Source organism: Phyllobates terribilis, unplaced genomic scaffold (assembly GCF_046119375.1).
Source record: "Phyllobates terribilis strain yellow unplaced genomic scaffold, ASM4611937v1 Scaffold_1__5_contigs__length_1240528914, whole genome shotgun sequence".
NCBI lineage: Eukaryota > Metazoa > Chordata > Amphibia > Anura > Dendrobatidae > Phyllobates > Phyllobates terribilis.
The window spans coordinates 11,566,888-11,594,025 of NW_027362761.1; the positions used below are offsets into that span (position 1 = coordinate 11,566,888).

The 27,138-nt window shown below is 47.7% G+C and overlaps 1 protein-coding gene across 1 annotated transcript in view; it reads left to right on the forward strand.

The window, feature by feature from the left end:
- The window catches only part of LOC141165509 (proprotein convertase subtilisin/kexin type 4-like), a 707,768-nt gene that overhangs the window by 555,388 nt on the left and 125,242 nt on the right, over positions 1 to 27,138 (forward strand). The window contains exons 5-7 of the mRNA XM_073651166.1: positions 18,056 to 18,132; positions 18,656 to 18,744; positions 18,826 to 18,998. Coding sequence (XP_073507267.1) covers positions 18,056 to 18,132; positions 18,656 to 18,744; positions 18,826 to 18,998 — 339 coding nt within the window. The remainder of the gene's footprint in view (positions 1 to 18,055; positions 18,133 to 18,655; positions 18,745 to 18,825; positions 18,999 to 27,138) is intronic.

A 27,138-nucleotide genomic window follows, 5' to 3' on the forward strand; every position in this document is an offset into this window, starting at 1 on the left:
AGACCGTGCACGTCTAGTTGGAATGTGGTCTGAAGTTTGCATAACAAATGCGTGCATTCATATGACCTCTCGGTCATCAAACACCCTGTTGTACTCTACAGACTGTAGCAGGATCTGTTGGGTTTTCGTCATCAGACCTTGCATTTTAGTGGACAAAATAGTGAAGAATGCTGCATTATTCTGTCCTAAATTTGTAAGGTGCCTGAGCATGGTAGTCGTGGGCAAGCTGCTGCTTCTGCCTGCTCTAGCACCCTACAGGAAAATAGTGTCCCAGTTCCGTGTGCTGCTGTGTGTGGGGTGCATCACACTTACTTGTGGCCCATAGGCCTCCATTGGCTCTAGGCTTCCATCTTCCATAACTGCAGCACACAATTCAGGGGACACCGAATGCTTTAGAACAGTCAAACGTTTACTGAGCAGTTTACGGTCATTACAATGAAGCATGTAGGATAGGGCACAACAGGTTATAGTGTTTCCCACAGGTACCGGTCATAATTTCAGCCCTAGTACTTAGTTTGGGTAGATCATCCCTTTTGCTAACTCCTAGCACTAGGAATTCTTCTACAACCAAAGGCAGTGCACCCGGATTCCATTACCTATGGTCTCTGAGAGTCTGAGTCCATCTTTCCCTGCAGCACCGCAGGCTTGGTGCACCCCATGCCCCCGACGCCCATCTCAAGATCTCAACCATCGACAGACTGATTTGCGCGGAATGGTTTTATGGCAATCCACTGCCCCGAGTAACAGGCTCTTGTTGGCCCTAGCAGCCCACTGCACATAACTACTGCTATCACTTCAACACCCTTCCTCTAACTGAACTTGGTACTTTATGAACTTGACACGAACACTCAGTTCTCCCTCCCCAATCTGGGCCGGCCGTTAAATTAAACCCTGTCTGGGCTGTAAAGCAGCCCCAGGGGGTTTTGCTTTCAGATAATGATGCGCCCCCTGGGCCGTGTGTGGGGGAATACCCGGAGCCGGGTCTCTGTGTAATGTCAGAGGTTGTAGTCTCCGTGGCGGCGACCCGGTCCTGTGGCTCAGGGTGGTCAAACCAGTGGCGGATCTGTTTACTTGGTTTTTAATGTTGAAATGTCCGACTACGCCACCCGTGGATTGCGGTCACTGAGAACCGCCGCTGCGGGGCAGACCACTGAGGCTGATGTTGTGTGCGCAGCAGAGGGTAGTATAACTCCCCACGGGAGGAGTATAGCCTCAGGGCAGCGTGTGTAGATGGTGAGGGTTGTGGTGCATGGGCGCAGCAGAAATGACTCAGTCCGTACAGTGCAGTTCAGTTCAGGGTCTTTACTGTTGGTAATGGAGAAGGCCCTGCCGGGAGTACTGGCTAACATTAGAGGCCTGGTCAGTCTGTGAGCGAACAAGAGTCCCCCTGGCCAGGTGGAGGTGTAGGCCTTACCGTCTGACTGCACTCTTCCTGGCTACCTTGCTGTAGTCGTGTAGTAGCCCACGTCCCTGAGTGTACCGTGTGGTGCTCACCCGTATGGCTGGTGACTTGGGGCCTTTGGTACCTTCCGCTCCTCGATGGCGGTGCCGGTCCCTTGCATGTGACTGAGCCTCCGGGCTTTCTATGGCCAGAGGACCTGAAATCCCCTGCCGTGTGGTTTCTGCTGCTGGATGTGGATATCCTCACAGCCTCGGACTCCAGTGTCCGGTTCTCTGCGTCTTTCTGCCAGGACGAGCTCTGCTGCTCCAGTCCCTGGTCTTCAGCTCCTGGCTCCTTCAGAGCTCCTTGCTGCTGCTCTGTCCCTTCCTCTGGAACTAACGCTTCTAACCCCACCCCAGATCCAGTTTATAAAAGGCAGGCTCCTCCCCTCCCTGGACTGGGGCAGGAGGCGTTGCATACAATAATGCTCCTGACCAGGAAAACCCATGCTCGCTCTCAGACATGGTATTTCTACCACTGTGGCAACCAGACCCCTGGGGTGCCACATTCCCCCCCTAGTAAATTTTAGTACTCCGGGACTAAACACATTTTATGAAAACATGCATAACAGGGTATAAGTAATAACACAACATATGTACAAGGAGTTCAGTTTTTATAGGTCACGGCGCTTCCATAACCAGGTGTCCTTGTCACCCAAGATATATTTTGAGGGACCTGTCCCAAACCCTCCACGTAGGCCCTGGGGTGGCTACAGGGCATAGATGATCCGGAGTTGGACCACGTCTTCAGCCACCTCCACGGGTTTTTGTTCTGTGGTCTGGCAAAAAAGGGGCACTTAACAGGTGCAACTATTTACAAGGTACAGTTCCGGTTATTCATTGTCCATAACCTGTTAGTCCATAAACCCTGTCGGGTAACTTGAGAAACATAATTAGTATTCAGGTAACAAACATAGAACATTCCAACATTTGCAATATACAGGTATATATATCACATTTAAATGCTCCAGCGAGCGGGCTTCTGACCTCTAGTGCTCCTGGTGGACCTACGTAACACACTATCTGGCTGTGTTCTTTCTGGGTCCCCTGTTTCCACCCCTTGTATAGTGGGCTCGCTAGTGTCTGCACTACAGTTATTTGGAGATGTTACTGGTAGGTTGGGCAGCTTTCTGCGTACTCTTTGGCTTACCACGGGCACGGCAGGCTCACTACTAGCAGAGGGTTGATTATCCTGGGCTGCTGGTATGGAATCTTCTACCTCTGGGGTTGGTTGCTCTTCCAACATTACTTGCTCTCCTGTAGGCCCTTGAGGGGCTGGCTGGAGAAAGGTAAGGACGGGTACCACAATAGCGTTGTTAATTTGTGTCCAGACCCGGGGAAATTCTCTGAGTACTGTACTGACCATTTCTTCCCTTTCCTCTGCGGGTTGAGGGCTATCTTGGTCTTCGTCAGTGCTTTACAGCTGCTCGGGACACTTCTTCAGGTGGTCTCTGGAGACAGTGGCTGTGGTCTCTCCTCCATCCTTACTGATAACGCATACTTCTGGATTTTCATGGCTTGAGGGCAGTACTGTGTACGGTTCTTTCTCCCACTGGTCATCCACCTTTATGGAGCCGCCTCTTCCTCTTCAAGACCTGCTCTCCAGGTGCCAGGGGAACAGCGGAAGCATGCTGGCTAAGTCCTCTCTTGCCTTTCTCTTGCTTGAGACAGACTTCTCTCAACACTCTCCTGCACTTTCCGGTACTGCTGCTGCCGTTCTGTATCGAAGTCTGCCTCTGGCGAGGTGTCCTCGGGTGTCAGGACTCCCATATCCAGGTCAATAGGCAGCTTACCAGGTCTTGCTCTCATTAGGTAAGCCGGGGTGCAGTTGGTGGAATTTACTGGGATGTGGTTATACAAGTCCACCAGATCAGGCAGTTTTTCAGGCCACAGACTGCGTTCTTCCAGGGGCAACGTTTTCAGCAAGTCTATCACCACCTGGTTCATCTTCTCGCACAATCCGTTGGTTTGGATACCCGTGTGGACGGCAGAAGTGCTGCTGGAAGGCTCTTGCTGCTGTCTGAGCTGTTAAGTCCTTGACAGGGACCACCACCAGGAACCGGAAGTAATGGTCTACAATGGTGAGGGTGTAGACGTACCCGGACCTACTTGGAGCCAGCTTCACATGGTTCAGGGCTACCAGTTCTAGAGGCTGCTTGGTGATGATGGGCTGCAGGGGAGTCTTCTGGCTGGTACGGTCCTTTCTTCTTAGGTTGCACGGGCCGCAGTCTCTGCACCATCTCTCAATGGCCCCTCTCATGCCTACCCAGAAGAACCGTTCACGCAACAGGAACTCCAACTTCTTCCATCCAAAGTGCCCTGCTCTGTCGTGGTATGCCTCCAGGACCATAGCTGCGTCTCGTCTCGGGACCACTACCTGCCAGGTCAGCTCATGGGTCCGGGAGTTGACAATTCTCCGGCACAGCTTCCACTTGTAGAGAAACAGCTTACTCTTCTCCTTCCACAGCTGTTTGGTCTCTTCCGGAGCGTCTGGGTCAAGGCGGGCATCATCCTGTGTCAGCATCTCTTTTACCAGGCGGACGGCTGGGTCACTGTCTTGCGTCTCCGCCCAGCTGTAGTGGGGTAAGGGATTGAACGTGGCAGAGTGCTTGTCCCTTACACAGTGGGAACACTGGGTAATCCCATGACGGTGGAACGCAGGGAGTTCAATCTCATCCAGTTCTTCTGGATCTTCCCCTCCGTCAGGCAAGTTTGGCATCCTGGACAGAGCGTCTGCGTTGGCATTTGTGCATCCCGCACGGTATTTGATGGTGAACTCATAGTTTGACAGCTGGGCCATCCATCTTTGCTCCAGGGCACCAAGTCTTGCAGTGTCCAGGTGTGTCAACGGGTTGTTGTCCGTGTACACAGTGAACTTGACAGAGGCAAGGTAATGTTTGAAATGTTCCGTCACTGCCCACACCACTGCCAGGAACTCTAGCTTGAAGGAGCTAGAATTCTCAGGGTTTCTCTCTGTGGGCCGTAGTTTTCGGCTGTCGTAAGCGATTACCCGTTCTCTGCCCTGTTGGATCTGGGACAGCACTGCCCCTAGCCCGATGTTGCTCGCATCCGTGTGGAGATTAAAAGGCTGGCCGTAATCGGGGTAAGCCAGGATCTCATCCCCCGTGAGGGCCATCTTCAGCTGGCGGAAAGACTCCTCTTCCAGCTTGTCCCACCTGAAGGTCGGCTTCTGATTCTTGGTCTTTGACTGACCTAATGGGAGGTCTTGCATAGGGGCTGCCATTTTGGTGAACCCGTGAATGAATCTTCGGTAGTAGCCTACCAACCCGAGGAACTGCCGCACTTCCTTTATGCTGGAGGGTCTTGGCCAGTCCTTAATCACTGTGATCTTATCAGGGTCTGGAGCTACTCCGTCAGCACTCACCACGTGTCCCAGGTACTGTACTTTTGGTTTCAGTAGATGACACTTGGAGGGTTTCACCTTTAGGCCGTAGCCAGCCAGGGCGTCGAACACTTCTGCCAGGTGTTTCAGATGGTCCTCATATGTTTTGGAATACACGATGACATCGTCCAGGTATAGCAGGACCGTCTAGAAATTCCTGTGCCCCAGACAGCACTCCATCAACCGCTGGAAGGTTCCTGGTGCGTTGCAGAGCCCGAATGGCATACAATTGAATTCGCTGAGACCCATCGGGGTGGTGAACGCGGTCTTCTCCTCGTCTGCCTCTGCTACAGGAACCTGCCAGTACCCGCTAGTAAGATCCAAAGTGGAGAAGAAGTTAGCAGACTTTAATGCAGCTAAAGATTCCTCTATCCTAGGTAACGGGTACGCATCTTTGTGCGTGATACGGTTGACCTTTCTGTAATCTACACACATTCTCATGGTGCCATCTTTCTTTTTCACAAGAACTAGTGGAGCTGCCCAGGGGCTACAGCTGTCCCTTATTACCCCAGCCTCCTTCATTTCTCGCAACATTCCCTTGGCATTCTGATAGTGTGCAGGGGGTACAGGTCGGTATCTTTCCTTTATGGGTGGATGGTCTCCTGTGGTGATGTGGTGTTCTACCCCCTTTACTTGCCCAAAGTCTAGCGGGTGTTTGCTAAAGACTCTTTCGTACTCCTGCACCACCCGGTAGACTCCCTGTTTTTGGTGTGAGAGAGTGGAGTCGGTGCCCACATGCAGCGTCTGACACCAGTCCTCCATTTGTTTCTTGGAGCTGTTACCCTACTCTGGTTGAGATGGAGGCAAGGGTTCCACGGCCTTTACAGAGTTTTGGTTAACGGTGAACAATTTGGCTAGAGTGGCATACCGGGGCAAGTATACTTCTCTTTCCCCAATGTTTAGGATGCGGACGGGTACCCTCCCATGGCGTACATCGACCACCCCCGTGCTGTCAAAATGGTGGGCCTACTATCTGAGTAGACGGGTTCTACCATGGCTTGGTAGTCCCTTCCTCTTAACCCAATTGCAGTCCGGCACCAGATCATCATCTCACTCTTTGGGGGCATGGCGATAGGGAACGGGTCACTCATCCTAACACTACCAATCTCACCACCAGACAGTTCTACCTGTTGCCTTTTCATCAGGGCTCTGATCTCTTTTTGTAGGACACGCTGCTGGCTGGAGCTGGCGTTCACCGCAATCTGCTGGAATATGACAATTATCTCTGCAAGACAATTTTCAATAACATTAGTACCCAAGGTTATCTTAGGGTGGCTGTCACGACGGTCAATGTCCACAATAATCAGTCCTTGCGCTGGCAGTTCAACTTTACCAATTTTGATGGTCACTTCCTTGAATCCCACCTGCGGTACGAGCTGACTATTGCTGGCCATGATGCTCAAATCGTCATCTGGGTAGCGGGTAATATCTGAGTCATTCCAGTACCGCTTAAAAAGCACATAGGGGATGGTGGTTACCTGTGACCCGGTGTCCAGTAGTGCACTCATAGGAATGCCATCCAGCACCACAGGCAAGACCGGTCGTCCCCCTACCTACTTATCACGCCAGATCGATGGGCCTGATGATCTTATGCCTGGGGGTCGGCCCTCTGCCCCAGGTTGGGCCCGTTTAAATAACAGTACCTTGCTATATGTCCTGGTTGGTTGCAGTGGCGGCAGATGGGTTGTCCGTCCTGGTTGTAGCAGTCGCTGGGCCTTCCTCTGGACGATGGGATCCTCCTCTGTCGACTCCAAGGGACGTCCTCCGGACTGGAAGCCAGCTGGATCTTTCCTGGGGAAGACACCTGTTAAGACTGCACAGTTCTGGTTAGCGCGGCAACACTTTTGGTTAGTTCTTGGACCTGATGCTGCAGGTCTGCAGGCGGGGCTTTGTCCAAAGCCTGTGCATCAGCTCCCACAGGCTCTGCAGACAAAGGCGCCGCCTCCTGGTGATAGGTGATAGCAGGGCGCCTGTGGGTTACAGCGCCACCTGGTGCCGGTTCTCGGAGCACCCAGATGGCCCTGTCTTTGAACTGCGCAAAGTCCAAATCAGGGTTCTGCAAGGCCATTACACGCAACTGGGTTCGGTGGGCGCTGGACTGTAGACCCTCAATGAACTGTTCAGTCAACAGCTTATCCTCATTCCGCACGCTGTCAGGGTCTGCCTGCTTAATGGCTCTCAGGGCCACCTGCAAATTCAAAGCATAGTCCCGTATACTGTCTTGTGCCCGCTGTTTGCATCCATAAAATTTTAGTTTGATCTCTGCTGAGGTGCGAGTATCAAGTGTCCTTTAGACGGGCCAGTATTTCCTTTACAGTCCCCTTTTCCCTGGCTGACCAGGACTTCACTTCTCTTTGGGCTGCTCCGATTAACTGGCCTATCAGGATGCTCACTTTTTGTTCCTCGGACAGGGGATATACTTTGAATAGGCTATACAGTCTTTCTTTAAAGTCGCTCAGGGTATGCGACTCCCATGCTGCTCCGGGGATATACAGCATCGTGAACGGCATCACTGTGGCAGCAGCCGCGCTGGCGGTGGGAGCTCCCTCCATTCCTGGTGTCTTCCTCCCCCCTAGTTAACCGTGGCCTACCTTCCGTTGCTTCTTCTCCGTAGGCCGCGGCTCCGCAGGCGATCGTCGGGGTTGAGGACCTTGCGTCGCGCGCTGGTGACATCAGCGTCCGCTGGCCTCCCTCCAGGACCTTGCGCAGCGTCCGTACCTAAGGCGGGGCTTCAGCTCTCGCGCGCTTTTGGCGTCCACGCCCCTCTTCCCACGCGGTGTCCCGAAAATGGCGCCCAATGGCGGGAAACCGGCTGTGGATGGCGGGAAACTTCACCACGGTAAGTATCAGTCTTTCTTCAGGCACGCAGTACCCGGTGGTTGCGAGCACGAAATCCTGCCGACTACGCCAAAGTTGACCCGTCCCCTGGGCCGTGTGTGGGGGAATACCTGGAGCCGGGTCTCTGTGTAATGTCAGGGGTTGTAGTCTCCGTGGCGGCGACCTGGTCCCGTGGCTCAGGGTGGTCAAACCAGTGGCGGATGTTATGAACTGCTACAAGTGTAGCACCCTGAGGATTCGGCTGCTACAGGGGTATTACACCTCAAGCCAGAGGTGTGGTATTCCACTCCCGGGTAAGGATGGAGTGTGGGACTGAGCTCAGATAGCTGCATACACTACATACATCCCATTTCCGGGGGACAGACCGACGGTACTCCCACCAGTATATGTGCAGGTACGACAGTGTCTGTCCCTGGCTGGAGTGGGAGGGGGGTGGAACATCCCAGTAGTGTAGGGGCAGATAGGGGGAGCAGTCTGGGTAAGGCTAGGAGCTCATTGGGTGCTGGTCACCTGAGCTCACACATAGAGGGAGTATATAAGGTGGGCACCATCTTAGATCAGGGTCAGTCTTCTGTAGAGGGTCAGTCAGTCCTGAGAGAGGTCCAGGAGCGCCTGCAGAGAGAGGAGAAGAGAAGGACCCAGAGAGGGAGAAGAAGGAACCCCAAGAACCCAGTATACAACCAGAAGGGTGAAGGGTTGGCACGCAAGGGAACCGGATCCCAAATTAGTGGAGGAGAGAAACTACCCTCAGCTAAGAACCGGAGGCTGCGACATTACATGTGGAGCAGCCCCTCACCAAGTCCACTAAGAAGGCACACCGAGCATAGGGTCAGGGAAGCCAAAGAAGGTTCACCCAACAGGAGACCCGAGGGAGCCGGACATAAGTGGACCCCTGGTGGGAACGGCCAGTAGAGAGGACAGTCAGAAAGGGAGCTCAGGACCACGCTCCAGAATTGCTTGGGGGTTGGCCGAGTCCAGGACCTGGTGGACGCAGCACGGCTCGGGCGGTCACTCAAGGCCAGAGTGACCAACAGAACAGCAGTAAGTAAAAACCCTGAACTGCACAGCCCGACTCTGAGTCTTCTTACCATCCACACTGCACCACCACTACCACCATCCTCTACACCTGACCCCCTGAGGCTATACCCCTCCCGTTGGGGGTTATACTACCACAGCTGCACATATACCACCAGCCTCAGCGGACCCTGCTGCAGCGGCGGCCTTTTGACCGCAAATCAACGGGTGGCGTAGTCGACACTAAGAACAACTAATAACATCTGTAAAGACTGCCACACACTGAGTTTGACACCCTGGGCACGGACCGGGTCGCCGCCACTCGGAGACTACAACCCCCATCAGATCCGGCTCCGGCTCATCCCCAAACAGCACTGGCCCAGGGGGCGCGTCACAAGCACTAAGGAAAGATAGGAAAACTGTCCCTACAATAGGACTAAGCTGATTCCCTACGATGCAGCGGAGGACCTGTTCCTTGTGAACAGACCCGCCTAAGTCCTCGGGTAGTCTGAACGCAGACCTATAGATATAAGGGAGGGGTCCCTACAAGAACTAAGGACTGGTATATAGATGGACACCTCCTAGCAGAAATTGTAGCAGAGCAAAGACAAACAAACAAAAGTACTAGTGGTCCAAAGACCAAGCAAACTACAGAGTTAGGTACAAGGCACCTGGCTAGCTTAAGAGTAAAAAACACTGAAGTCCAGAAAGGCGGAGCTGGATTATATAGGCAGAAAGTCATGTGACCAACAAAATAGAAAAAGAACTAACAGGAGGGTTCTAACAGCGGATCTGTTTACTTGGTTTTTAATGTTGAAATGTCCGACTACGCCACCCGTGGATTGCGATCACTGAGAACTGCCGCTGCGGGGCAGACCACTGAGGCTGATGTGTGCGCAGCAGAGGGTAGTATAACTCCCCACGGGAGGAGTATAGCCTCAGGGCAGCGTGTGTAGATGGTGAGGGTTGTGGTGCATGGGCGCAGCAGAAATGACTCAGTCCGTACAGTGCAGTTCAGGGTCTTTACTGTTGGTAATGGAGAAGGCCCTGCCGGGAGTACTGGCTAACATTAGAGGCCTGGTCAGTCTGTGAGCGAACAAGAGTCCCCCTGGCCAGGTGGAGGTGTAGGCCTTACCGTCTGACTGCACTCTTCCTGGCTACCTTGCTGTAGTCGTGTAGTAGCCCACGTCCCTGAGTGTACCGTGTGGTGCTCACCCGTATGGCTGGTGACTTGGGGCCTTTGGTACCTTCCGCTCCTCGATGGCGGTGCCGGTCCCTTGCGTGTGACTGAGCCTCCGGGCTTTCTATGGCCAGAGGACCTGAAATCCCCTGCCGTGTGGTTTCTGCTGCTGGATGTGGATATCCTCACAGCCTCGGACTCCAGTGTCCGGTTCTCTGCGTCTTTCTGCCAGGACGAGCTCTGCTGCTCCAGTCCCTGGTCTTCAGCTCCTGGCTCCTACAGAGCTCCTTGCTGCTGCTCTGTCCCTTCCTCTGGAACTAACTCTTCTAACCTCGCCCCAGATCCAGTTTATAAAGGGCAGGCTCCTCCCCTCCCTGGACTGGGGCAGGAGGCGTTGCATGCAATAGTGCTCCTGACCAGGAAAACCCATGCTCTCTCTGACATGGTATTTCTACCACTGTGGCAACCAGACCCCTGGGGTGCCACAATAACATACATTACTATAAAATACATTTAACCATTTGGGGTGTCAGAGAGTGGAACACCATCTCCACCACTCCCACACATTTTTTATTAGGTCTGAGGCAAAGCTTCAATTTGATTTGTGTGACAATATTTAATTGTCCTGCACATTTCTACACTAGCATAAAGGGAACCAGAGAGCTGATACATTCTTTTCGGTGATTAAGCAGCATATATCAGGCACTGGCTGTAAGAGTTTTGCCTTGTACCTTTTGACTCTGTAGTGCTCTGGTGTTTCACAGAATAACATACTGTAAAAGCCGCCAGGAATTATGCTGCATGGGAAACAAGTGGGACAGACGGGTCCTTTTGCAGCTTATCTCCATCTACTTTTCTGGAGTGACAGGTCTCTGCGTGCATGTATAAGGAGTTCCCTGTCAGTTACTGGCTGCAGGGAGAAGGGTGAAACAGGCAGGGACCCTCCTGTCCGACAAATCTGCCGTGCGACTCTTAATGCATGTTTCTCTCTGAAACGCAGCAGCATTTCATTTCAGAGTCAAACATATCTGGCTGACATTATACAGCCAGTGTCTGATACATGCTGCTCACGGATCGGCACCATGTATCCGCCATCAGGTTCACTTTTAAAAGGAGCAGTGATTATGTGAATACCTAAAAATGTAGTTTAGTATATAATTAAGATGTACGCATATGGAGTAGCCAGTAGAGAAGAAAAATATATCTATTTATGGATATATATATTTTTTTTTCATTGCGATCTGTACAATATACTCACAGCTCTGCTGTCCCTATACTCCAGGGATGTCAAACTCAAAGACACAGAGGGCCAAAATTAAAAACTTGGACAAAGTCACAGGCCGAGGAGTATACAGGATAATGGTCCCAACATAGTCCTCCATAAAGAATAATGGGCCCCGCATAGTTCTCCATACAGGATAATGGTCTTAACATGGTCCTCCATACAGAATAATGGGCCCCACATAGTCCTCCATACAGATTAATAGGCCCCACATAGGGGTGGTGGTTCTGGTGTTGCGGGCCAAATAAAACCACCCCGCGGGCCAGATTTGGCACACGGGCCAGAGTTGGCACGTATGCTATACACAGTCCCACGGTCTGCTTGTTATACAGACAGACATTCTTTACTGTTGACTCCGCATTAATCGCAGACAGCTCTACTATGCACAGATTACACTCACTTCCGCTTCCTGAACGGTTTTTTAGTGTACAGATTCTTAACACAGCTCTGCTTATTGTATTGCAAGTTTTGCCAATAAAGGTTTAAATTAATGTAATAACAGCACAGCTGAGCTGAGATTGCTACATATATGAAGCATAATGTTACACACAGCCATAGGCGGATTATAATGAGGGCAATCCGGGCTAGCGCCCGGGGCCTCGGGCCTCCGGGGTGTCTATGGCCAGATTGCCCTCATTATATGTGCAGCGCTGCGGAATATACTGGCAGACAGTGGCGGGGGGGCCCCTGGACCGCTCCCTCAGCAGTGGCGCACGGATACTGCTTCTTCTCCGGCCGGGCCAGCACTGCAGCTGTTAACTTCCCTGTCCTGGCCCGGCCGCGTCACTGCTAGGAGACACAGCCCTGTGCGCGGCCATGTCTCCTAGCTGTGACGTCACGCAGTGCGCGCCCGGCCTGCACTGCTACTTACCACCGGAGAGGAACAGGAGGACTGGCGCTGAGCTGGGGGATGGTGAGTCTGTGTGTGTGTGCAGGCAGATATCGTTGTGTGATGTCTGTTTATATGTATTTTTGTGTTTCAAATGTGTTTATGCGTGTATGTATATGTTTGTGTGTGCGTGACTGCGTGCGGCCTCCCGCTGTCTCTGGGGGGGCGCCGTGCGGCCTCCCGCTGTGTATAGATGGCTACGTGCGGCCTCCCGCTGTGTACAGATGGCTACGTGCGGCCTCCCGCTGTGTACAGATGGCTACGTGCGGCCTCCCGCTGTGTACAGATGGCTACGTGCGGCCTCCCGCTGTGTACAGATGGCTACGTGCGGCCTCCCGCTGTGTACAGATGGCTACGTGCGGCCTCCCGCTGTGTACAGATGGCTACGTGCGGCCTCCCGCCGTGTACAGATGGCTACGTGCGGCCTCCCGCCGTGTACAGATGGCTACGTGCGGCCTCCCGCCGTGTACAGATGGCTACGTGCGGCCTCCCGCCGTGTATAGATGGCGCCGTGCGGCCTCCCGCCGTGTATAGATGGCGCCGTGCGGCCTCCTGCCGTGTATAGATGGCGCCGTGCGGCCTCCTGCCGTGTATAGATGGCACCGTGCGGCCTCCTGCCGTGTATAGATGGCAGTGTGCTCAATATTGAGTCATACAATTAATGTAAGGTTATGTGCCCACGATGCACAAATGCTCCAGATTTTTTTTGAGCGTTTCTGCATCTCCCTGGCAGAAAAAATGCATGCGGATTTTACATGCATTTTTCCTGCCAGGGACAAGCAGAAGTGAAAGTTCTTCACATGCATTTCTGCATGCAGGTTATCAAGCGCTTTTCCAAGCGTTTTTAGCATTACTTGGAAAGTGCTTGACAACTTGGTCACACTATATAAATCCATGCAACCGGCATGGATTTATATAGTGTGACTGTAAAAGAATGGTAAAAAATAAATATATACTTACCTTCTGATGGCCTGCCAACGTCAGCTGTCGCGTGACCAGTCACATGACTAAATGACGTCACGGCAGGTCCTTTTCAGACCATCGTGAGCTGCCGGCAAGCCAGGACGCATCGGATAAAGACACCGGGGGCCATCAGAAGGTAAGTATATTTATCTTTTTATTCTATTCTCTTTTTTTTTTTTTTTTTTTTTATACAGGTACTATGGTACCTGGGTCTGGAGGAGAGTCTCCTCTTCTCCAAACCTGGGTACCATCCGCACATTGAAACACATGGAATCCGCATGTACAGATGTAGTGATGCAGATTACATGCGTTCCAATGCAAGTCAATGGCGGCGAAAACGCCGAGCTTCTGCAAAATAATTGGTAATGCTGCGGATTTTTCCACAATGATAATCTGCAGCAGAAATTTTCGCAGCATGTGCACAGCACATGAGGATTATCATTGGGGAACATGGCAGACCTTCTACCAAGCGTTTTTTAAGCGTTTCTGCAGCGGAATTGCTTAAAAAAAAATGCATAGTGGGCACACAGCCTAAAAAAAATTATTATAATTAATATTGTGCCAAATTAATTTCACGTGAACTATCACATGATCTATCACAGGGGATCATGTGACATGTGATACATCAGGTGGGGGCGGGGCCCGCGCCTTCTAAACTGCCCGGGGCCCTTGCTACTCTTAATCCACCCCTGCACACAGCCCTGTGCTTTGCCCTGACCACTGGTTGTATTTGTGAAACAATAAATGCTGCAGCTCTGACTTCTCTCCACCTGCTCCAGTCATGAACGTTCATAACAGGAGCAACATGTGTACATTGATTTACTGTGTTTCAGCTTCCTCACTCACTGAAGCAAGGAGGACAGCTACAATGTTCGCTCAGGCGGCCCCTTCCTCCTGACTGCCTACTCCTGTCCCACTGCTAGAACCTGAGAGGCCTGTGAGAAGATGAGTTCAGGCTGTGCCTCCTTCTCCTGCTCCTGAGCTGCTCCCGTTCTCTCATCAAAGGGGTTTAAGCAGAGTGAGTGGCCCACAGCAGGGAGTAGCCCCTCTGGCAGATGCCAGAATTGCCAGATGTCCAGTCCGGCACTTTGAAGCGCCCTCATTTGCATAATAAAAGATTTTTCAGCAAAGATTTGGCTAAACTAAATATGCCTGTTGTGGTGTCTATAGGGGCACGTCCCCTATATAAATGTTTATGCAGTTTAATTGGCATTTTGGGGGTGGCAGACTTCCTTTTTAGGTAAACTGAAAAATCATTTCACCAGATAAATGAACCTTTTGCTTTTGCATTAGGTGATTGACATCCTGTTTAGATATAACGATAATCGGTTTCCAATTATCGGCAGCAGTGCAACTGCACCTCAAAGAATAACTAATCCTTCAGGAGATTATTTTTTTATGCTTTATGCCCAATAATTCTGAGCATATTATTGGAGAATCTGGTCATGAGACCCCCATATGATCTTGACACCTTTTAGAAGAGCACAGCTCTATAGAATGCAGTAGAAAGTCATAGTCCTGTCTCCTAAGCTGTGCACTTCTAAGGGGTCTTTAGAGCAATCCGTGGGGATGTCAGGACTCAGACCCACACCAGTGTGCTCAGAATTAATTGACACAAACATATAAGATACTTTAACTTTTGGGGGATACTGTAATTTTTAAATGTTTAGTCTCTGACAGTAGCACTGTTAGGCTATGTGCCCACGTAGCGTTTTTGCAGCGATTTTTACGGCCGCGAAAACTCTTGTAAAACAGTCTGCCATGCAAAGCAATGTGAATTCGGATGTGCTGTGCACATGATGTGCTAATTTTCGCGCCAAATTCCCATTGCTTTGCAAAACGCAGCATGACCATTTCTACCGCGATTACGCTGCAGGGTAATCGCGGTGCGTGTGGTACCCGGGATAAAGAGGAGACTACAACTCCTCTTCATCCCGGCTACCACGTGGTGAAATAAAAAAGTTAAAAATAAACAAAACCTGTATATTCACCTCTCCGGCGGCCGCCAGTCTGCTCTCCGGTCTGCTCCCGGCCGCATCTTCTCTCTTCAGCGTCCCGCAGTGTACGGTCAGGACCTGCGGTGACATCATTTAGTCAGCTGATGGTCACGCGAGCGCTGACAGCGGTCAGGTGATGGTCGCGTGACCATCAGCTGACTAAATGACGTCACCGCAGGTCCTGACAGTACACTACGGGACGCTGAAGAGAGAAGACGCGGCCGGGAGCAGACCGGAGACCGCCGGAAAGGTGAATATACAGGTTTTTTTTTTTTATTTTTAACGTTTTAATTCTTTTTTTTTTTTACTATAGATGCTGCATTTAAAGCATCGAAGTTGTTCACACATTATAAATCCATGCCGGTTGCATGGATTTATATTGTGTGATCAACTTGTCAAGCACTTTTCCAAGTGATGCTCAAAATCGCTTGGAAAAGTGCTTGAAAAAACGCATGTAAAAACGCTGAAAAAACTGTTCTCTCTGGCAGAAAAAACGCATGTAAATCTGCATACGTTTTTTTATGCCAGAGAGGCAAAAACGCTCTGCATCAAATCTGCTACGTGGGCACATAGCCTTAAGGCCCCGTCACACTTGGCGACGCTGCAACGATCCCGATAACGATACGACCTGTCAGGTATCGTTGCTGCGTCGCTATGTGGTCACTGGTGAGCTGTCAAACAGGCAGGCTCACCAACGATCAGGGGAGCAGCGACATCGTGGAAAGAATCTTTCCACGATGTCCTGCTCCTGGTTACCAGCCTGCTGAAGCAGGAGCAGGCTGGTAACCATGATAAACATCGGGTTACTAGGGGCACACGCGCACCTAGTAACCCGTTGTTTATCATGGTTACCACTCTGCTACGGTGAGCGGGAGGTTACCGCTCACTTTAGCAGGCTCGTAACCATGATAAACAACGGGTTACTAGGGGCACGTGTGCCCCTAGTAACCCGATGTTTATCATGGTTACCAGCCTGATCGCTGCTCCCGCTGGTCACACACAGCGATGTGTGCTGACCAGCGGGAGGGCAACGACCAAAAAATGGTCCAGGACACTTTGCAGCGATCAGCGACCTCACAGCAGGGGCCTGATCGCTGCAAAGTGTCACACATAGCGACATCGCTGGTGAGGTCGCTGTTGCGTCACCAAAACCGTGACACAGCAGCGATCTCGCTATGTGAAACGGGGGCTTCATTCAGTACTGTGGTTTCTGTAAGGTCCACGGTCTGATGGCTCCTTACCATTGTTAAGGACATTTAGGGAGCTGCAGTTTCATGCGATAGAATTGTATATTGGGCTGACTTGACATTGCAATTGATTGTTGTACTAAACTTGGTGATACCAACTGTGTTATTGGTGGTGTTCTATTATACAGAGTGGGGGGCCATCATACAATGTGTGGGAGCTACTAGGGGCCACCATACAGTGTGGTGGGGTACTGGGGGCCCATCATGCTGTGTGGGACATCACATTGTATAAGGAGCTGTGGGCCCATCCTGATGTGTATAATGGCGTTGTGGGGGACATCATACTTTTTAAATGTTAACTATATATGGGGGGGGACTCATGAGACATTTTTAAATGTTAAGTGGGCACTTAAAAAGCATTATTGTTATAGGCCACTCGGAGTATTGTGACCTTCAAATAGAACACTGGGGAGTATTACTTTCTAGGGAGCAAAGTGTGGACACTGTTTTCTAGGGCATTTGTACATGGCATTAATATTTTCTAGGGTGCAATGTTACCAAATAGACAGCACAAAGGAGGCATTATACTGTACTTTGTAAGGGGCACAGTTGTGGCATTATTATGTGGGGCACTAAGAGGAGCAATAATATGGACTCATACGGCAGCATCTCGGCATTGGGGTAAGATGAGGAGTTTGTGCAGGTTGGGAATAGATGGATATGGTGCTAGAAATGTGAGAAGTCATGTCTTTGTTGTAAACTGCAGATGAGTCGTGACTGGAAGAAGTTGGAAAAGACGGGAGACGTAAGCGACTCAATCAGAACATCAGCTGTAAGTTTCAATCTATAATTGTACTGTAATTTCTATGTTCTACAGGACTGGTATTTATCAATATATGGTCACCATATGGTGATAATGTCAATGTTAAAGGGAACCTGCCATGTGGAAAAATGCCTGTAACAGATAGGGTTAATCTGCAGTTTAATAGCGTTCTGAACCAGCCTGGCGCTTGATCTGAGAGACTCTGCCGGGATGAAACTTTATTCCTCCCAGCAGTCTTCAGCTTCCAGTCACAGGGGTGTGGCTGATGCGGCTTTGGTCAGAACATAGTGAGTGGAAGCTGTAACCGCGTCTTTGTCACTGACTGACAGCAGGCTCCACATTATGGCCGACTGTCAGTGCTTGGGGTGCGGTTACAGCAGTCGCTCACTATACACAGAGCAGTGACTGAAACCATGCCGGCGCCGTCCCCATGACTGTAAGCTCAACGCTGTCTGCAAGAATAAAGTAAATTTCCTCCCGACATCGGGTCCTTCATTGCGGGCACTTGGCAGGTTCAGAACTCTATAAACCTGAGATTAACCTCATATCTGCAGGTTAATAGCATTTTTTCACATGACAGGTTCTCTTTAATCTTTGCACAGAGATTTTCAGTAACCGTATTATCTGCTGAGGATCCCCTATACCCACAATTAGGGCGTGCCACTGTAGGTGCAATAAGGGTTACTTGGTTAGGGGCCCACTCAGATATTTCGCCCTCCTCCCCCTCTTCCTGAGCTGAACTCTTAGCTACGCCTCTGATGTCATGTGTATGTATGTGCAGTCACTGAGCTTTTGCTTTGAAATGGTGCTGCTACAAGTCATCCACTGGGCGGTCAGTGTTTTCATTGAGTTAATATTAAGTTAATATACACTTAAGACTTTTGACTTTTATGTAGTTGAGATAGAGATTAGACTATATGTAGTGTAACTGGTGTGCTAGTCCTGGTTCAGCACTTCTTCTGCAATAATTTTACAACAGTTTTAGGGCTTGAAAATGACATCTGTACCATGATGATTTTTTTTTTTACATTTTCATTAGGATCTTTTGGCAAGCTATGATTTTAATGATGATGACCCTGATCCCCAGCCTAGGTATAATCCATCTGATGAAAACCGGTAAATACTTGTTCATGACTAAACCTAAACATCTGTTTAGTGAATATTTATGGGGTATGTTGTAGAATAGGTCTTTCTGGCAAATTTCTCTTACATTTTCTACAGGTTAATTTGTTGTCACCTGGAGGATATTTTTATATACTTGTTTATTACAGTGGCACTATGCAAATTGCAAAAATAATGGATATAGAAGAGGAAATATTGAACTTGTGGATTTAATGGCTAATTTAATTCTGCTTATTAACTGCACAAGGGCCTCGTGTTCAACCCATGATCAGAAGTGAATTCCTGTTTATTTGTCCCAATTATGTTACTTATGTCCTTTATTTAATGCATACAAACTCTGCTGTGGATTAGTAAATTTAATCATTAAACGTCTTACCAATTTAGGATATTGGCGATAATAATTTTGCTATACTAATAACAAAATACTAAAAAATATGGTGTGGAACAGTTTGCATCAAGATTTTTTGTAAAAATAGTTGTTTTTTTTTTTCATTTTTAAATTTTACTCTGATTCTAGTCATGGTACACGTTGTGCTGGGGAAGTGGCTGCAGTTGCTCATAATGACATATGCGGTGTTGGGATTGCATACAATGCAAGGATAGGAGGTAATGTATAGGAGACTACTCTTTGTAAAAGCTATCTTTACTTTGTGCTCACATCACTGTTAATAAATATTTGTTCAATAGGGGTACGGATGCTTGACGGATTGATTACTGATGTTATAGAAGCTCGGTCATTAAGTCTGAATCCACAGCACATACATATCTATAGTGCGAGCTGGGGACCAGAAGATGATGGCAGGACTGTGGATGGTCCAGGCACACTGGCCACTGAGGCGTTTTATAAGGGAATTGTAAATGTGAGTTTTGTAAAATAGTCTTTACTTTTAATTATTTTTCTTCTTACTCACTGATATTAAAGTGAACCTACATTCATGCTGCCCAAACTACGAGCAGCATGAATCAGAGCATGCCTGCACGACTGTAGGCAGGTATCAGAGAAAACCTAGTTTGAAAAGCCCAGGAGCATAGGGAGAGATCTGATTAGCCCTGCATGAAACCCCGTCAACTTCTCCCTGTCCCGCTCCCCTTGACTAACAGGTATTTCCCTTTGTACACACATGGAGAGATCTGTCAGTCATCTAGAACGGGGCTGGGAGTAGCCAGTCAGGTACATCATTGGACTAGTCGGTATCTCCCTACAGTCGAAAATCAGATTTTCAAACTACACTCCTGTGAAAAATTAAAGCATCAATATTTCCAAATTAATTTTGAAAAAGAAACAATGGTCATATTTAAGCAAAATTTTGCATGGCTGTAGGCCAGACCCTGAATTTCATGATACAGAAATTGATTTGCGGTTTTCAAATCAATTCTAGGGGCTACAACCCTCTTAACAACCCAAATTGGAAAGTGGCTAGAAAAATTCCAAAGAAGTCAACTTTTCTCTGAAACTGTAGAATGGATTGTTTTGAAAATCTTGTCAGTGATGGTCAGTTGCCTATCATTTGTGATCCTGTCAAGTTAAACCGCCTACAATAAAAACTACCCCTCCGGTGCACCCCAAAACTCAAACCCTCCTCAAAGAGGTTGAAAATGGGGCGATAATCATAACCTTGGTTGAATCAGTATGTTTCAAAGGCGCCCAAAAACGTCTGGAAGCTTGTCAAGAAATCAGTGTGTTTATCCCCATTTTCAGGGGTTTTGAATGTGTACTACTTACAATTTACCCCCTAAAACACCCTTAACACCCCCCTCGTAAAAGTGGGGAGGTTGGGCCATTTTGGACACAGCATGAATTGCTAATGCTGTAGTAAGGCATGACCCACATTTTTGTGCACTACCGGCACCACAACCCTCATTTTGGGGGGGAGGGGGACACAAAAAGGACCCCACATTTCAACCTCATGAAATGAATTTTCATAATGGAGGAAAGATTTCGAAACTTGGGTCAAAAGGTGGTGTAAGCCTCCTCTCCATTCTCCCAAAACCCCATTACTGTACGAAAGAAGAAACCACCCCTTTCAACTCGTTTTCACGTCTGCACTTGTGTTTCTGCTGAACTTGTGATTTTAACTATTGTTTCACGTGTCTGTTGGGTTTTTGTTTTTCCTTAGTTACACCTTAGAGAGTTGTTAGCCCTTACATGGCATGGACAAAGACCTCTGAATCGATGCAAGTCGATGACCTGAGGGGTGCGAATGGCGGAAGTGAGCACACAACTTCCGTGCTTTCTGCAGCTGTGCATCCTGGCCGGGATAGTGGCAGAGAAATCGCTGTACCACCAGGTTGAAAATGGGCCATGCAAGGCACGTGTGTGAGCTTGTCTTGGCGTAGGGCCACCACCAGGTTTGCGCAGTTATCCCACACTGCCTTCCCTGGCTCCAGGTTCAGCGGAGACAGCTATTGCTCAAACTCGGCCGGGATAGCTGTCCACAACTCTTCACCTGTGTGACTGAGATCTCCAAAGCATATAAATTTTAACACTGCCTGATTGCGGTGAGCCCTGGCTGTGCAGTATGGAGGTGGTGGGGATTCACTCTGCACTGTTGGAACGCGTGTCTCATTAAGGCAGAGGTTGAGGGAGGAGGTGGAGGAGGCTGAAGCAGTAGAGGAAGTGTGAATTACAGAGATGTGTCCTGCAAGCGTTGGGGATTGCACGACTTGTGGTGCAGCCCCTTCCCCGCCTGCCCACCACCAGAGTCACCCATTGCCCAGTCAGCGAGATGTAACGCCCCTGGTCATGCTTACTCGTCAAAGTGTCTGTGGGGAAATGCACCCTGGCAAACATAGATGTAGCCAAGGAACGGGTGATGCTGTCTGCGGCATGCTGATGTAGCGCAGGCACAGCTTTCATAGAGAAATAATGGCGAATGGGCAATGGTACTGGGGAACTGCAATGGCCATCAACTTTCAGAAACTGTCTGTATCTACCATGTGGAAAGGCAGCATTTCCGTGGCCAACAGATTGGAGGTGGTGGAGTTCAACCTCTTAGCCGAGGGCTGGCTGAGAGGGTGGAGTAGGGTGAACAGAATAAACTGCTGCACCATGAGTGAGGTACAGTCGGAGATGTTATGGTGGATTGAGAAAGATGTGTTGTGCTCGTTGCCTGAGATCTGTCAAAAACAAGAGGCATGTCCACTTCCGTTACAGCTGACGGGCTCCCACTCAGCCTCCTTTTTAGTGGCTACACTGGAAAGTCTGGGGTGGTGCACCAACTGGGAAAAATCTGACTTGCAAAATTTTTTGGTATGGGACTGTGTTTTTTTGTTTTGTTTTGGTTTTTTTTTTTTCAACATGGGTCTCTTAGAGAAAAGCAATATCTATTTTATTTTTTTCCAGGTATCTCAGGATTTTTATTCTCTTTTGGGACGTTATACTTTTCAAATTGAATGTTGTGATGTTCAAATTAGCCATAGTTTGAATCATAAAGACAGGATCTTACTGGGAGATGTTGGGCAGGACTAGGGATATCTAATGAAAAGGTTTTGAAAGGTTTTTAACAAACAAGGTATGGTGGATATTTTTAGTGTGATGAAGAATGGATATATTCAGTAGGCTATTTGCAGCTGGCTAGAAGAAAGAAGCGATGCTGTTCCCAGCCAGGTCTTACTGAAAGGATGGAGCAACAGATCCTTGGGGGCGTGGACCTGTTTTTAACTTGGAGGAAGTAAGGTTGGAAAGGACAAAAAGTAAACTCCCAAAAAAGTCTAAATTTATATAAATTAAATTTTATCAACACAAAAAACTTGAATATGTACTGTATAAAACATACCTTCATAACCATCAAGTTTTGATAAACTATAACTAGAAACATTTAGACCTAGAGAGAAAAGGAAAAGAGGAAATAAAGCTGTCAATTATGACAACTTCCATGGTCAGTCTCAAGTCACTTGTAGGGTAAACTCAAATTGATGACCAAGGCAATCATCTCATCCATCTTCTCCTTTTTGTTTGTTTTGTTAGTCTATGTTAATTTTTTTTCTGTTTGTTTAGTTTGGTGTAGCTGTGGACAATTTTTCATATTTCAGTAGACAAGTCGTCATGAGTTTTGATAATTAGCTTTTTGCTGTCGAAGGAGATAGCCAGTCCGCACAGGAACATAAATCTGTAGATTGATTTTTCTTTTTTCTCTCAAGGTTCTTGTTAAGGGTTGAAGTTGTCTCCTTAGGTCTAAGGTTATTTTCAAGAGATCTTGGTAGATTTGTATTTTGCTCTCCTCATATACTTTTTTTTGTGTGTATCTCACCTTTTGGTAGATTTCTTCTTCACACTTTGTGTGACTGCAGACTTTTGAATCCTCCCAGCAGTGACTGCAGACCTTTCATTTTAGACCGGACAACCCCTTTTCATTAAACTTTTCTGGCAGGGAGGTTGTTTGAATTAAATCATTTAAAATCTGATAAAGTTCTTGCATATATTATCTGAAAGAGCAAGGCATGTAGTTTTCTGATGTTAACTGGAATCTCTATACTGCTTGAAAGGAAGTAAAGTGCATTGCTTTAAAGTAAATAGAAGTATGATGGCAATTGTAGTTTCTCTTGAGGTATTCCAATTCCGTTACTAGATAGCAGCAACACATTGCTTGTTAGAGTAGTAGATGTGGTGGCAGATGCAATTGCTATAGCAATACCAGAAGTAAGCAGCAACACACTGATTTAGGCTGTGTGCCCACGATGTGTTTTTTAAGCGTTTTTGCAGCGGCAATTCCGCTGCAGAAACGCTTAAAAAATGCTTGGTAGAAGGCCTGCCATGTTCCCCAATGATAATCCAAATGTGCTGTGCACATGCTGCGGAAATTTCCGCTGCGGATTATCATTGCGGAAAAAAACGCAGCACTACCAATTATTTTGCGAAAGCACTGCGTTTTCGCCGCCATTGACTTGCATTGGAACGCATGGATTACACATCACTGCATCTGTACCTTCGCATTCCATGCGTTTCAATGTGCGGATGGTACCCAGGTGTGGCGGACAGGAGACTCTCCTCCGGACCTGGGTACCATAGAACATGTAAAAAAAAAAAGAATGAAATAAAAAATAAATATGATACTTGCCTTCTGATGGCCCCCGGTGTACTTGTCTCCGCTTACCGGCAGATCGCGGTGGACTGAAGGACCTGCGCTGACGTCATTTAGTCGTGTGACGGCAGGTCCTTCAGTGCACCGCGAGCTGCCGGCAGCCAGGACGGATCGAATCAAGACTCTGGGGGCCATCAGAAGGTAAGTATAGATTTATTTTTTTATTTTTTACCATTCTTTACGGTCACACTATATAAATCCATGCCGTTTTTATGGTTTTATATAGTGTGACCAAGCTGTCCAGCACTTTCCAAGTGATGCTAAAATCGCTTGGAAAGCGCTTGACAACCCGCATGCAGAAATGTATGTGAAGAACGCTTCTCATCCGCTTGTCCCTGGCAGGAAAAACGCATGTACAACCCGCATGTACAACCCGCATGCGTATTTTCTGCCAGGGAGATGCAGAAACGCTCAGGACAAACTCCGGAGCATTTCTGCATCGTGGGCACATAGCCTTAGAGAAGTTCATAGTCTTAATGGGAGTAAGTGATTAAGGTTTTGTGACCGTTTAAGTTCCTGCAACTTATTAGAATTTTCTGTGCAACTGAAGATAAGTGAGGAAGGATAGAATAAGATAAGTCTTTGATGTCAAAGCCCTTTATTTTTATTTATTTTTTTTTCCTTTTTTTTTTTCCTTCTCTTTTTCTCTCCCCTTCCCTTCTTTCACTTTTTTACTTTTTCCCTTATTTCTTTTTATTCTCATTTCCTACCTTTCCCTTTTCTCCCTTCTTTCTCCCAGTCTCTTGTTATCTATCTTCTTTATAACTCTTTGTTTATTCTCGTTCTTTTTTTTTTTCTCTTCTCCCACCTAAAAGTGGATTAGACTTGGAGAGCGTAGGCTTATCTCCTCCTGCTTACCAGTTACCAGCGGGTACCTGCACGCCAGTTAGGGCAGAGCCGAGGAAAGCGTCACACGTAGGTGTCTTAGGGTACCGAGGGCATTTCTGGACTGCCGGCTCCCAGCAGTGCATCCTTTTACGGGGATGAGGCCAGTCAGGGGACAGAAGGAGCTCTCCTGTCACCATCATCCACAATCATCCAGGGAAATACCCCACTCCCAAATATTGCACTATAGGGAGCCAATTTCTCCCTTTGTGTATTCCATTTTGGGGAAAATTTAAGTATGTTGAAACTCATTGATCAATATTTACTGACAATATTACGCACCCCTTTTTTTGGTCTGTTTGTTACATTACTAGCGTATTTGTACACTTTTTTTGTGTGTATTTTAGACACATTTTTAATACAATAATAGAATTTAAATTTTAGTATATATATTATGTTATATTTAGATCCAGATATATGTGGACAGTGACCGAATCTTTGTGATTTGTGGTCTTTATGCCCTATTTATTTAAAATGAAACAACTGAGATGCAATTGAAGTGTAAACTTTCAGATTTAATTAACCCCTTCACGACATGACCCATACATGTAGAGCAGAGCTGGTGTGATCATCAGTGAGTGTCATAGCTGATGCCCTGCAGTAATGCCCACAATTGGTGTTTAACGTCTCTGGTGCCGCTGTCAACAGCAACATCGATCGGCTTACAGAGAGAGGGTGCCTAAATCGTATTTAGCGTCCAAATGTTTGGCATTACTGTAGTGAGGAGAACCTGCTTAATTTACGGGTGCGTGTCTCCTGAAGCATGAACTGGGCACTACAATGGCAGATTTTCAATTTTCACTCAGCAACATCCAATGCTGCTTGTTTATGTAAAACACCCATGGAGTCAAAATAGTCACTACACCAGTAGGTAAATTGCCAGAGGGGTGTAATTTCCAAAATGGGGTCACTTGAGGGGGAGCACTGCTATTCTAGAACTTGGGAGCTGTGTATATGGAGTCTGCAAACTATTCTACTACACTGTGTGCAGAATTATTAGGCAAGCTGTATTTTAGAGGATTATTTTTATTATTGATCAACAACTATGTTCTCAATCAAGCCAAAAGACTCAAATATCCAAGCTTAATATTTTTGGAAGTTGGAGTGTTTTTTTTTTTAGATTTGGCTATTTTCGGAGGATATTGGTTTGTGCAGGTAACTATTACTGTGCAGAATTATTAGGCAACTTAATGAAAACCAAATATAATCCCATCTCACTTGTTTATTTTCACCAGTTAAACCAATATCAGTGCACAAAATTTAGAAATAAACATTTCTGACATGCAAAAGCAAAAACCAAAAAAATTAGTGATCAGTATAGCCACCTTTCTTTATGATGACACTCAACAGCCTTCTATCCATAGATTCTGTCAGTTGCTTGATCTGTTCTTGATCAACATTGCGTGCAGCAGCCACCACAGCCTCCCAGACACTGTATTGAGAGGTGTACTGTTTTCCCTCCCTGTAGATCTCACATTTTATGATGGACCACAGGTTCTCTATGGCAGGGTTCCCCAACTCCAGTCCTCAAGGCCCACCAACAGGCCATGTTTTCAGGATTTCCTTAGTATTGCACAGGTGATGGAATTATTGCCTGTGCAGGTGATGGAATTATCACCTGTGCAATACTAAGGAAATCCTGAAAACATGATCTGTTGGTGGGCCTTGAGGACTGGAGTTGGGGAACCCTGCTCTATGGGGTTCAGATCAGGTGAACCATGGGGCCATGTCATTATTTTTTCTTCTTTTAGACCTTTACTGGCCAGCCACGCTGTGGAGTAGTTGGATGCATGTGATGGAGCATTGTCCTGCATGAAAATCATGTTTTTCTTGAACGATACCGACTTCTTCCTGTACCACTGCTTGAAGAAGTCTTCCAGAAACTGGCAGGTCTGGGAGTTGAGCTTCACTCCATCCTCAACCCGAAAAGGTCCCACAAGTTCATCTTTGATTATACCAGCCCATACCAGTACCCCACCTCCACCTTGCTGGCGTCTGAGTCGGAGTGGAGCTCTCTGCCCTTTACTGATCCAGCCTCTGGCCCATCAAGAGTCACTCTCATTTCATCAGTCCATAAAACCTTTGAAAAATCAGTCTTAATATATTTCTTGGCCCATTTTTGACGTTTTATCTTATGTTTCTTGGCCAAGGTAAGGAAGGCTGAAAAACGACCACCTTTGAACATGTCCCTGAGTATCGTACACCTTGTGCTTTTTTGATACTCCAGTAATGTTGCAGCTCTGAAATATGGCAAAACTGGTGGCGAATGGCATCTTGGCAGCTTCACGCTTGATTTTCCTCAATTCATGGGCAGTTATTTTGCGCTTTTTTTGGTCAACACTCTTCTTGCGACCCTGTTGGCTATTTACCATGAAACGCTTGATTGTTTGGTGATCACGCTTCAAAAGTTTGGAAATTTCAAGACTGCTGCATCCCTGTGCAAGACATCTCACAATTTTGGACTTTTCAGAGCCCGTCACATCTCTCTTCTGACCCATTTTGCCAAAGGAAATGAAGGTGCCTAATAATTAAGCTCACCTTATATAGGGTGTTGATGTCATTAGTCAACACCCCTCCTCATTACAGAGATGCACATCACCAGATTTACTTAATTGGCAGTTGGCTCTCAAGCCTATGCAGCTTGGAGTAGGACAACATGTATAAAAAGTATCATGTGAACAAAATACTCATTTGCCTAATAATTCTGCACACAGTGTATAATTTGTTCTCCAAGAGTCAAATTGCGCTCCATCTCTCCCGAGTCTCTCCGTGTGGCTAAGCAGTACTGTACAGACACATATATGGGGTATTGCGATGTTCAGCAGCAATGGTGTGGCAAATTTTGGTGTAATTTTTACCCATTTTCCAGTGTGAAAATGTAAAATCTGGGGTCAAACTAAATTTTTCTGGTAAAAATGATATTCTTTTTTCTTCACTGCCCAATGGTATAAAATTCTGTGTCACACCTGTCAATATGATCACTTCACCCTTAAATTAATTAATTGAGAGGTGTAGTTTGTAAAATAAGGTCACT